This window comes from Dipteris shenzhenensis, chromosome 12 (assembly GCF_047967505.1).
Source record: "Dipteris shenzhenensis isolate YYH24624 ecotype China chromosome 12, Dip_SZ_1.0, whole genome shotgun sequence".
Classification (NCBI taxonomy): Eukaryota; Viridiplantae; Streptophyta; class Polypodiopsida; order Gleicheniales; family Dipteridaceae; genus Dipteris; species Dipteris shenzhenensis.
In genome coordinates this window covers 14,186,393-14,198,849 of record NC_141607.1, presented here as the reverse complement: position 1 = coordinate 14,198,849, position 12,457 = coordinate 14,186,393, and the positions used below count along the sequence as shown (strand labels likewise).

The 12,457-nt window shown below is 40.2% G+C and overlaps 1 protein-coding gene across 1 annotated transcript; it reads right to left on the bottom strand.

The window, feature by feature from the left end:
• Positions 1–7,993: 7,993 nt before the first annotated feature.
• On the bottom strand, positions 7,994–9,775 carry LOC147895854 (Cyclophilin-like peptidyl-prolyl cis-trans isomerase family protein). The gene is made up of 3 exons (XM_087382882.1): positions 8,929–9,775; positions 8,785–8,844; positions 7,994–8,675 (listed from the first exon to the last, which is right to left on the bottom strand). Exons 1-3 carry the CDS (start codon positions 9,773–9,775, stop codon positions 8,503–8,505), a joined length of 1,080 nt encoding a protein of 359 aa, XP_087239008.1. The 3' UTR covers positions 7,994–8,502.
• Between the last annotated feature and the right edge of the window lie 2,682 nt (positions 9,776–12,457).

The window sequence follows — 12,457 nt, the reverse complement described above, 5'->3', positions numbered from 1 at the left end:
AAAAATAACATATGACAAAGGAGATGTTAATGCAACAATATGAATTGTGTATTATATAAAGATATTCAAAATGCAACTTAAAATTCTACCCCAATATAACTATAAAATCATTAACAAAAACATAGAGGAAACAAAAGACACTATTGTTGTCGTTATCTTGGAAGATGGTGGCGGGCACAACACTGAAAAACCTACAATGTTCTATGTACAAGTTGTCGATAGCATGAATGGAATAGATAGTGAACTGGTAACTAGCTGGATTCCTTTGAAATACTCATAGATTAGCCTTGAACATAATACCAAGATTATACTAAAATTATGGAATTTTTTTCCTTTCTTGAAATACTAGATTACATTTTTCTCTGACACAGAAACTGAAAAAATTTGGATGCTCGTTGAGCTATGGTCAAAGGATTTTGCCATGTGCATTCTCAAGAATGTATATGTAAGTACATATAGCAATAAAAGAAACATTCAATTTTGAACATCTAGCATTCTTGCTCCAATGAATGATGCTGCAATACAAGAAGAGTTGATGCAAGTAGCAAGACACTAGAGAAGGCAAAATTCTTGCAAAGAAGTATGTTTTTTATGCTGCATCTACATTTATGATGAAATGTTAAAAAATCTTTTGATACTATTAAATTTTTTTAAAAATATTATTGGGTTGAAGGTGAGTTTAAATTTAACCTTGCAAGCAAACCTTTTGACCATGTGTGCTCAAATTGTAGCTCGAAAATACAAATCAACAAAAACTTGGATAATGATGCCTTCTACTGCCCAAAATGTCAAAGTGATGTTGAGTCAAAAGTAATATCCACTAATATGAGGCACCATTAGTATAATCTCTAATAAAATCAATGTTTTCATTGGAGATCAATGGCTTCTATGATTTCTAGGAACAGATAGATTGACTGATCACAGTTTAGAGTTGAGTAATAGTTTTTTGGTATCAGCAAGTACCATCATCGCTTGTTATTATCACTATGTGAATGTGAATGTACTCAAAATATTATTAGAAGGACAACAAAAGATAATATGGATCTCTATCTTTGCTCCCATCTTGGCAATATCTCAAATTTCTTTCAAGATTATAACTCCTTTTCTAGTTACATGTTCCCAACAAGATGGATATTTGTCTTCATTGCCATCTTGGCAATGTTTTAAATCTCCTTCAAGATTGCAACTCCTTGTATTATTGAATGTTGATCCATCAATACAGTTTCTTGAGTTATAAGAAGTCAATTTAAAATGTAACTTGACATGTAGGCTTGTAGGGTGTTCTATTAACTATGGCTTCTCCGCATTTTTTGGTCAGCAAGGTGCTTCGCTTATTCGATTACCCTTTGGTCTTCAACTCATATTAAACCATACATCACATATGCCAATAAATCCCACATGTCTTCCTTTCATATTTTATACAAAGACCAGTCAAAACATGTAGGACACTTTGAGCCATTGATACATTTTGGACACTCTATACAGACAACATGCAAAGATCAAAGCATGACACAGCTGGATATGGAATTAACAAAACACAATCTATGAAGAATCCAAGATTCTGATTATGTAGATGTAGATTTCCTTTTTGACAGTATTCCTTACTTGCTTGAAAAAAGCTTTACTTCTCAACAAGTATGCTTCGAAGCTATCAAATAGTTGCGACTTGCATTTCGATACTTAGATATTGCAACAATTAAAACCATACAGTCTTCCTTCGACCAAGAACTTATTTTCAAGTTACATAGATTTAGCACCATAGAGAAATATTTCATCAACATGTGTAAAAGCATGACTGATGGTGGTTTAAAGGTGATTTCCTTATATTACATTGGATAGGATATTGGATACAAAAAAACATAATTCTTTGGTTGCATGCAACAAGTCAACCATTTCTTCAAATAAATATTGATCCTATCCTAGAGAAAATGCATTTAGCGTACTATGACATACAACACAATAATACTCAATATGAACCAATAGTTTTCAAAAATAAAATAAAAAGAAGATTTGAAAATTTACAAAAGAACTTAAAAACACAAACTTCTAAAGTTTGACAAAATATAGAAGTAAATATCAAAACAGAGGTCCAAGTATTTACAAGAATCTAACATCATCCCATAATATAGACACAAGTATATCAAGTCTCTACCATCTTCGTTTATAGTAAACTTGCAGGCTAGTAAAGCTCAATACGTTTCTCTATGATTCACCCATCATGGGAGGTTCTCTCAAGGTTCTCGCTAGAGCTCCTCTATCAAAGACATCTACCAAGATTATTGAGGTCACTCTCTCGCATGATAAGAGCACTTACTATAGCCAAAAGGGAGAGCTTTGCTCCATTAAGGTTTCATGTGTGAATTGCATTGTAATTGCTTGCTTCTAAATGCCATGGTGAAACCATCCCTAGCAGTCTCGGAACACAGGGACAAGGCTTAAAGTGTGGAAACACAATTCAACTTTACCTTCATGAAACCTTGCAAATGGTGTGCACCTTGATTTGTTGCTTCTCCACTATTAGCCTCCTCATGGTTTCTCCAATAGCATGCTTGTGGTTCTAAAAATGTGTCGAAGGAATAATTTTGGGATGGTTGATGCAACGATGCACTCTAGCTATTGAAAGGGCCGATGCAAGGAGGCACTCCACCATGGTAGCACTACTAGTAATTTCCCAAGCATTGAAAGCTCTTCCTTCACCTTCATCAAGCTTTATCCCAACTCCTCCTTCGTACCTCCCCTCCATTGACTCTTTAATGAGATTTTGGTTGCAAGATGGGAAGAGATTAATATTAGTATTTGCCATGAAGAGTAGTTTGTGGGAGGGATCAACATTGGTGAAAAACGGACTCTGAAAGAAAAGGAAGCCTTCTACCTTTAGTTTTCTTGAAAATGTGCAAGGTGCTTGGTGATATATTAAACCCAAGCGAGGGTGCTGTTGTTTTCATCGCGAAGGCAAGGAAGATGCGAGCGGGTGCTTGGAACGTTCCATGCCTAGTGAGGATAATGAAACAAAGTACCAGCATGTCGCCTCCATTTCTCCTTGCACCTTCCTGACTCCCCTCAACTGATTGCCCTCGCTAGCATCTTGCACCCTATCGCCTGTGCTAGTTCTTTGTGTTAGTAGTTGTCGATGATCGATGATTGGCTATACATTTGTCTTTGTGAGATGATGCACCCCTTGTGATACTATTGTGACTCTGTGCACACACGATCGGCAAGCATGGAACTAGGTCAGATTGGAGCTCTTTCCTTTTGTTTGATTTGTCCTAGCAACCTCGGTGAAGATCTTAGTCTAGGACTAAGGAATTACACCTTAGAACATGTTGTTCAAGGTTGCTCACAAGGAGATTGATATAGTTTTACTAGATTTGTATCTACCATCCTTTTGTAATTAGGTTGGAACTATTGGATGCTGAGTCCCAACATTTACATTATATCTCAAGTACTTTTGCTACCCTCTTTTCAATTGTGTGAAGTTTTGTTGGTCTTACTAGTTTCTCACTCTTTCTTTGTCAGTTATTATTTCTTCTTGTGATCCTTCTAGTTGGAGAGGGTGTTTGCCACTCATGTAGATGGAAGTCTCTAAAGCATGAGGATCAAAAGCGTGAATCCATAGATTGTGATGATATTTGGCATTTGGGAGACTATTAGGTCCTTGGTTATGGGATGCATAATGAAACTTTAGAAACAACCAGATAGGAAAGTTTGATATGTATGCTATTTTCAAGTTACTTCCATCATTTGGCAAGGAAGAGTTCTTTAGCTCAGCAATCGTTTCCTAAAAAAAGAAAGAGCCTTCTTTTCTTGAGATTCGAGACATGCCCAATGAAGTTCTAAGTTCTATCTTTATCAGGCTTTCACTTAAAGATATTTAAAGCATGGCAGCTATAGGTTAGTGTACACATGACCTAACGTTGTGCATCATGCCGTGCAAGCACTTGAAACTATTTCCTCAAGGAGCAATATACGTTGGATATTGCAATGGGAGCTAAACCTTTAATTCTCTCTATAAAGATTTGTGGATAGAGCATGGATTTCTTTGTTATCTCATCTATTTTTCTAGTGAGCTCTCTTTAGAAGCACCTCCTTGTATCACCGATTTCAGGGGCTCTAGTACTAGCTCTAGAAACTCTAGCACAGTCAAGGGAAAAACATTGCCAGCTTGCAAGCACATTTTGTATTGTGAAACATAAGCGGCTATGTCATATTAGAGGTCAAGTCGATGTGGATGCACTTGCCAATGGAGAAGACTTAAAAGAGTGAAAACCCATTAATCTTGACAGTGAGACTAGGATTCCAACAGGTTGTTACTTTGCTTTGCTTTTCTTTTCTTTACGTAACATTCACCCCAACTATTATCTTTTATTGTTATTTACTCTTTCCTGTGCTATACTAAACATGCTATGATAAAATGTGAATTCATATGTGCTAAATAAAAAGTAGTAAGTACCCAAGGAAGAGCAAATCCCTTGATCTTACAAATTTTTGAGAGTAAGCTTACATAAACATTGGTTATGTGCTAGATGAGAAGTGATATGTGCCAAATGCAAAGTGCTATGTGCCACATTCAAATTAGTAGGTGCTATATGCAATTGCTATGTGTTAAATGCAAATGGATATGAACCAAAGGAAGGGCACATTCCTTGGTCTTATAATGTTTAGAGAGGAAGGGTGCCAACTCGCCCCCCACACAAATGTGTGGTTATGTGCTAAATGCAATGTACTGTAAGCCAAATGCAAAGTCCTGTGTGTTGAATTCAAATTGCTATATGCAAAATCCAAATTGCTTTGTCCTAAATGCAAAGTTCTAAGAATCCAACGCAGAGAGAATTCCTTGGTCTTAAGATTTCACATATGTTATGTGCTAAATGCAAAGTGTTATATGACAAATGCAAAGTGCTGAGTTCTAAATTAAAGGTGCTATGTGCTAAATACAAATTGATATAAACCCAAGGAAGGGCTCGTTCCTTGGTCTTATAATTTTTGAAGAGGAAGTGTGTCAACTCTCCCCCCACACAAATGTGTGGTCATGTGCTAAATGCAAGGCACTATGAACAAAATGCAAAGTGGTGTGTGCTAAATTCAAATTACTATGGGAAAATTTCAAATTTCTTTATGCTAAATGCAAATTGAAACGAACTCAAGGAAGGGCACGTTCCTTAGTACTATAGTTTTTAGAGAGGAAGTGTGCCATCTCTCCCCCCAAACAAATGTGTGGTTATGTGCCAAAACACAAACGACTATGAGCAAAATGCAAAGATGCATTGAATGCAAGGTGCTATGTGCTAAATTCAAATTGCTATGTGCAAAATTCAATTTCTTAAAAACATACGTGTGGTTATATGCTAAATTATACAACACGTGGACACCTTACCACTACACTAAACATATAAAAGCATCACTACATTGCAGAATGAGACCAGCTATGAGATCTCTACAAGAGCATGCACTAAATAGAGCTAGACTAAGCATACCAAGGACACAAAAAAAAGTGTAGCAAGAAAGCCCAAAGCTTCAGAAAACTATCTACAAAGAATCTAGTTGTAAATGAAGTTGTGAATGAAGCACACTTTGATGGATTCTTCCTTAGAAGTCTAACTGTATGTTTTAATTGGTGTTTCCCTTACTCAAATTGCTTAAAGGTGAACCTTTTTCGCTAGGTTTCTTCTTAGACTCATATAATTTCCATATGTTTTTCTTATAAAATGCATCCCCATTCTTCATTGATTATTCTATATTTTGAAACTACATGAAAGTATACTAGTTCTTCTATCTACATCATATTTGTCATCAAAGAATAATTTGTACTTTCAACTTGTGTTGCATTCCATTTTTGCACATATGTCAATCTTTTGGGATACCTCTCTCTCTCTCTCTCTCTCTCTCTCTCTCTCTCTCTCTCTCTCTCGTGCACGCGTGTGTGTAGATCTTTGGAGTTTTCTTATGACTACAATCTTATGCATGTTATCCATTTTTCTTTTTATCGATCCTTGTGTATTTTGGGCTCTCTACTACAATCATTTCTTATGAGGTAGACTGTCATCGCATCAAATTCTCTAGACATAATAGTATTTCTACTGATAGGATCATACAAATTAAATGCCTTGCTGTGCTCATTGTATCTGACCATGGTACATTTCCTATAGGTTATGTTTGAATTCCTTCTATGATTATCATGTACATGCATTACTATACCTATAATTTACATCTGATTTCCTTTCATGATCATCATTAGGATATGTGTGTATAAGAAATTGAATAGATGAAGATTGTTTCTACAAGGATACAAAGTATAAACATTTTTAGGATGTGGAGGATCTCACTCTATGAGGGAGGCGACAGTCAGAGCAGATGGAGATAAACTTTTTTGGGTCTTTAGAGGAGCTCACTGTGCAGAATGTCGACATAAATGCCAAAATCTTGGGCTCTAGATGTGGAGAATCTCACTATGTGAGGGAGGTGAGGGTCAGGGCAGATGGAGATAAACTTATTTGGGTCTTTAGAGGAGCTCACTATGCAGAATGTGGACATAAATGCCACAAGCTTGGGCTCCATTATCACCAACAACACCTATTTTCATTAATTTTGGACTGGTGCCCTGTCCAAATTCGTTTTGTGAGATAATTTTGGATAAAGCCCTTGTGTCAATTGCTTCATTGGCAATTTTAGTATTGGTGCTAATTCAAATGCTAGTGTCCACCTCTATTTAATGATAATATTTCTCTTTCTTTCCCTTATATTAGATCCTAGAAAAGCTTGCTCAATAAGTGAGTTTCTGTACTTGAATTGATTGACTTATCATTTCTTCATTTAGAAAAAATGATTTGAAATCTTCTAATGATAGGGCCTTTTCTTTAATTGCAAATGCTTAAACTAGCTTCTCATAACCTTCTTCCAAGCCATTTAACATAACTTGCATAAGGCTTTGCTTGCTACTACAAGCAAGGTTCTAATGTCCTTAACTTGAAGAACATACACCTTTCAAAGAATAGGTGTTCTACTATAATGATAATGTCAATTACACTGTTCAAGTTGTCTTAAGAACTCTCATCAAAATCCCATCTTTTCTTTTCTTTGTACCGCTTCCTTTCATAAAGCCTCTCTCCTCAATGCAATGTATTCTCTCTCTCTCTCTCCCCCCTAATGCCTCTCTAAACTACACCATGACAACTACCATACCCTCCTCTCATGAGATTACAACCATCTTTCCCTCTCTTTATCCTACTGAGCTTTCCATGCTCATACATGGCCAATTAGATGGGTGATACGTAACTACCAATACTCTTGGATTTTGAACCTCTCTTGATTGACCGTATAATAATGGTTTTTCATGTACATGCAAGTCTAGCAGAACACATAGATGCAACTAGTTTTCCAAAATGGTGTAACTATTGTAAGAGGCATCAAGAGATAGCACTGATCAGTGACTCAAGAGAGCAAATGATGATGATATATTTGTGGAGTCAACTTAAGTCAATTGAAGGTGGTTGTTTAGCGTCCTAACTTTGTTGATGATGCTATAGCATAGGGGTATGTCCCGACCAATACTCTTATTACCATTTTATGCATACTTCCCCTTGCAATGGAAAGAGAATAATTTCAGTATGGAAAGAACTTTCGTCCTCATATGTGAGAGATTCCAATGTAGTCTTGAAAGAGTTTCAAACGTACACTCAATGTAGTTTGAAAGAGTGTCTCATTTTGTAGTTAAAGCCCTCTCAAGATAATGAAGATTTACTTTCCTTTGTTTTGGTTGTAAAGCCTAACCTCGATCTATAGAAGCATTGCCGAGACCACAACTTGCCCTACTTTCTTGGAGGTACTAATGCAGTTTGTGGCCACAAAAGGGAGTGAGCGTTCTTGAGGCACAATAATGGCCGAAAAGAATGACAAAATGGTAGAAGATCAAAAGCTGTAAACTTCAAGTATCTGAATACGTTTGAAGGCACTCCTCGATATGGCAAGCAGGCTCGTCTTGTGGGAGGCAAATAGAGTACAAACCATAGCCGAGCTATAGCAAGGTTTGAGTTTTTTGCAGAAGGAGCACGAATGAATAAAAGCCTTGGGATTTGTATCTCAATTGAGACAAAAAGCTACACGTGGATGGACGACAGCAGGAGAACGAATGTGGCATTAGGGGGAAAACGTGAATAGAGCAATTGCCTCTCCACTCTCATTACGTTTAATGGCATAACAAAACTACTCAAATTTGTTGTAGGGAAGAAATAATAATCATTAGAAGCTGAGAAGCCTTGCGCTCTGTATTCCATTTACACATCTACCAGTCTATGAGTGTTGAAGAACTCAAAAGAAGCCTATATCATAGGACAATGCGTAGGAGAGGAAACAGCAGAGTGGGGAAGGAGGATTTATTTAGACGGGGCCGGGAGAGAAGCAAAGGAGAGCTCAATACCTTCACCATCGAACTCCAAAAAAACTTTGCTACACAGAGAAGAAAACATCCACCCTTGGCCAGCAGGACAAGACAGTCGAGAAAGCTCCCTACACTTCTCCACAGTCATTGATGTAGAGCGCCTTCAACGGGCGATACCAGAAATTGCGTGCATTGGACGCCCTTTCGTCACCCAGAAATGAAGCAAACTCGTTAAACTGCCGAATTCGCTCGTTAGGGTTGTAGATTGGCACCGCAGCGATGGCTGTGATCACGTCTAGCCCTGCGTCAAAATCGCAATGTAGAAGCCAAGCATGAACTCACGGCATGTATTGCACGAATCAAAAATCGTGCTAAAACCCTGTCGAAGAGAGCTTGGAATCGTAGAGCACCTTCGAGGACTGTTCCGAATACAATGTTTTTGTTGTCTAGTTGAGGAGCAGGGCCCGGACCTGCGCACAAAGCTGAAGCTTGTCAAAACGCGAAGAACACGCCGGGCAGAGTATGGGAAGGAACTAAAGCATTTCAGACAGGACCTGTAGTGATCAAGAACTCGACGTTACGGTATTCGGTACTGAGCTTGAACTCGTCATCGTCATCGTTTTCAGAGAGACAAAGGGAAACGGTGCCGGGTCGCAAATGCCGAAGCTTGAAGGCGTCGGATTTGACGGTCTCGGGGTTCCGGTCGAGGTGAGAGGGAGGCAGGACCTCGCCTTTGGCCTTGGAGGAGCCTTGTTTACCAGCCATGATATACTGGCCAGGGAGGATACGGTGGATGAGGCAGCCACGGTAGGAAGAGCCAGCAGAGCCAGAGCACATGGCTTTGAAGTTGGCAACGGTGCGGGGGAGGTGGTTACCGTAGAGGCCGATGACGATACGGCCGAGGGAGTCACCGTCGTCGCAGGAGGGCGAAGGAGAAGAAGAAGAAGAAGAGGAAGAAGAAGAAGAAAGGGGGGCTGCTGGTGGCGACGGAGGAGCGAGTTCACGATTGATGCTGAAGGAGGAGGGGCATTTCACGATGTCCAGAAAGACGCGATCTGTTATAGTACAGTCCGGGACGTTGGAAGAGGAAGAAGAGGAGGAGGAGGAGGAGGAGGAGGCGGCGGCGGCGCACGCTGGAGAGTCCAGCAGGGCCGCCAGGGCGGAAGCCGGGAGGAGTCGGAGGACGAGCGCTCTTGCGACTGGCGCAGCTAGCTTTGGAGGAGGAGGCGGAGGAGCAGGAGGAGGAGGAAATGCTTGGCAGCGAACTTGCGTGGCGCAGGAACGGACCGGCGGAACGCGTAGGACGGACGGCGGCGTGGCCGCGGAAGAGGAACAGGAGGAGGCGGCGCTCAGATTGCCTCCCATTATCTCCATCAGCACCCGCTCGCCTTCATGGATCATATTTAAAGCGTCCCCCCTACCCACCTCACCTTATCCTTTTCCCCTTCTTCCCATCCATCTCTCGCCTTTCACCTCGACACCCCAAGAGCAAGACGTGGGGAGGTTCCAAGGACAACGGTGAGGCAACAACGGAGTAGGAGGAGGACGACGAGGAGCAATCGAGATAAAACCAGGCCAAGAGACCCACCTTTCAAAGTGGAGCTGCCAATTTTAGTCATCGAGCAACTCTAATGATTTTCCGCATAGTGAGTGCCCGATCAACTCTAATGATTTTCCGCATAGAGCACATGGAAGACTAGGCACCTTTTAGGCAATTTCACATGGACAAGGAGCCACATATGAAGCAATTTCCACATTAAAATCTAGACCTTCTAGCTCATGTCGCCCTCCACCAACCCAAGGAACGATGCAAGCCCCATTCCTACCAAGGTCATGTTCCACCAACAAACTACAATATAATGCCTGGCAAGTTGCCATTGCTTAACCCTCCAATCTCTAGGTTTATGCGATTTCAAGGCCAGGATTCTAGGATCCTTTATAGTATCATCCACAACAGCAACACTTCTCTAGCATTCAAGAAGAATCGGTTCGAATAAAATCCAATTGAAGCCACTCCCCTTCTGAAGCATCCCATATTTTTGACTCGGAACATGAGCCCTTCTTGAAAAGACTCTTGGCTTGACGCAAATACAGACAAACAAAGCGTATGCCTTGGCTCTGCCCCACAACATACCTTCACTACGCCTTGAAGACCCCCTCAGCCTTTCCATGAGAATTGGCTGAAAGATAACTTCCATATAGATACTAATCCTGCAGGAAGGTTTGAGCCTGCAATCTATAAGGGAAAATCCGAGATCAAACGGTCATACCAACTGAGCCCTTTCCATGCAAATACATAACTTCCGTGCACGTACTAATAAGGTCCAAGCTTGAAATTTGTGAGTAAAAATATGAGACCAAATGGTCATACCAATTGAGCCTTTCCAAGACCCCACTCCTATGCCCTACCCATGCTCAATGAACCACTTGACTATCTCAACCCAGGGAGAGGAACATTGGAATAACCAAGGTAACCATTTCCCAATTAATGAAATATTCTTCACCCTAATGTCAGGCTCTTAAAGCTCCCAGTCACCACATAAGTCATGGAAGCAGTCAAAATATGCTTAATAACTAACACCCTTGCATTCCCCAGTCCATGCTAGTTATGATGTTTGGACTTAATCCTCTCTTTGAACCAATTGAACCCTTGCCTAATAAACAACCCTAAGCCAAGCTGGGCCCCCAAATAATGAACACGTCCACGATGGACCCATTGGACTCTCATAGAACTAGCCCATTCCGGAATCGAATCAAGATCAACCCTCATAACAAAACCTTTTTGCTAGCTGCATTTTGAACCTGATGCCTTACAAAACCGCTCAATCACATTCATCTTGCAAACACACTTTGCTTACTCTCCTTAGAGAATGCCATAATGTCATGTGCAAAGCGTTGCAAACATGTCATATGAGAGAATGCCATAATGTCATCTCCAAAGAGTGGGGAACATAGCTGCTTCTTAGACGACAGAATCAATCCCCTTATCTGATCATCACCCATGCCTAGCTTTAACATGCTCATCAAAGGGATAGTACTAATTGCAAAGAGAAGAGGGGCTACTAGGCAAAAAATCAAATCAGCCCCCTACACCCCTGTTGAGGCACAAAATCGCAAGTATAGTGTCCTCACTTTTTGTTAATGCCTCCCTTATAAAACCATCACTTTTTGTTCATGCCTCCTTATAAAACCATCACCAAATCCAAGCGGACTAGAAGAGTGATTCCATCTAGCTCTATCATAGCCCTTGTCCAAATCCAACCCAAAAAGCATACACTTCTGTTTAGTAGCATAGACATAGTCAAAGTTGTAGATGCATTCAATATAGTTTCAAATATGTCCTTGTCTTTCACAAAGCCACACTATTTCGGATCCACCATGTGAGTATAGATCTCTCGAATCCATAAGGCCAACGCCTTCACCATGATCTTATAGGAGGTCTTTAACATGGAGATGGGTCTCCAATCCCCCAATTGCAAATGGTTTTGATGTTTTGGGAAAAGTTTGACATGTCCAGAATGGATATTTTGGGAACGATATCCCTTACTCATTGAGGCATTGATCATTTCCATAAGATCAAACCCCCAATGCATCTTGAAAGGCAATATAAAACTCAGAGGTGAGACCATCAATACCTAGGCATTGGTCTTTTTTCATGACTCTAAGGGCATCCCAAAGCTCCTCTATAGAGGAAGGTCTAGCTAAAGCTTCCCTTTGTGTCTCAAAAATGCTTTCCTCTAGGCCAAACAAGACATCCCTCAACACTGCTTCGTTGCCAGTCCAAATCTTGATTAGCATGCATTCCAATAATACCACTTAACTGGGACACTTAACTGGGATAGAAACACCTCTAGAATGTGCTTAAGTGCAATCACTGGATTCCCTTGGGCATCCATAACTTGATCAATAGTACCCCTTTGCTACTTGTGCTTCATTGCTTGAAAAATGAATTTCATAGGGCAATTATTTGACTTTAACCAAAGTTGCTTGCTCCGGACACTGGCAGCTTTAGCCTTCTTTAATTCTCAGGCCTAAATCACCAATTCCATATCTGCTAGCAAGGTAGAAATGATTTTCCTCAGG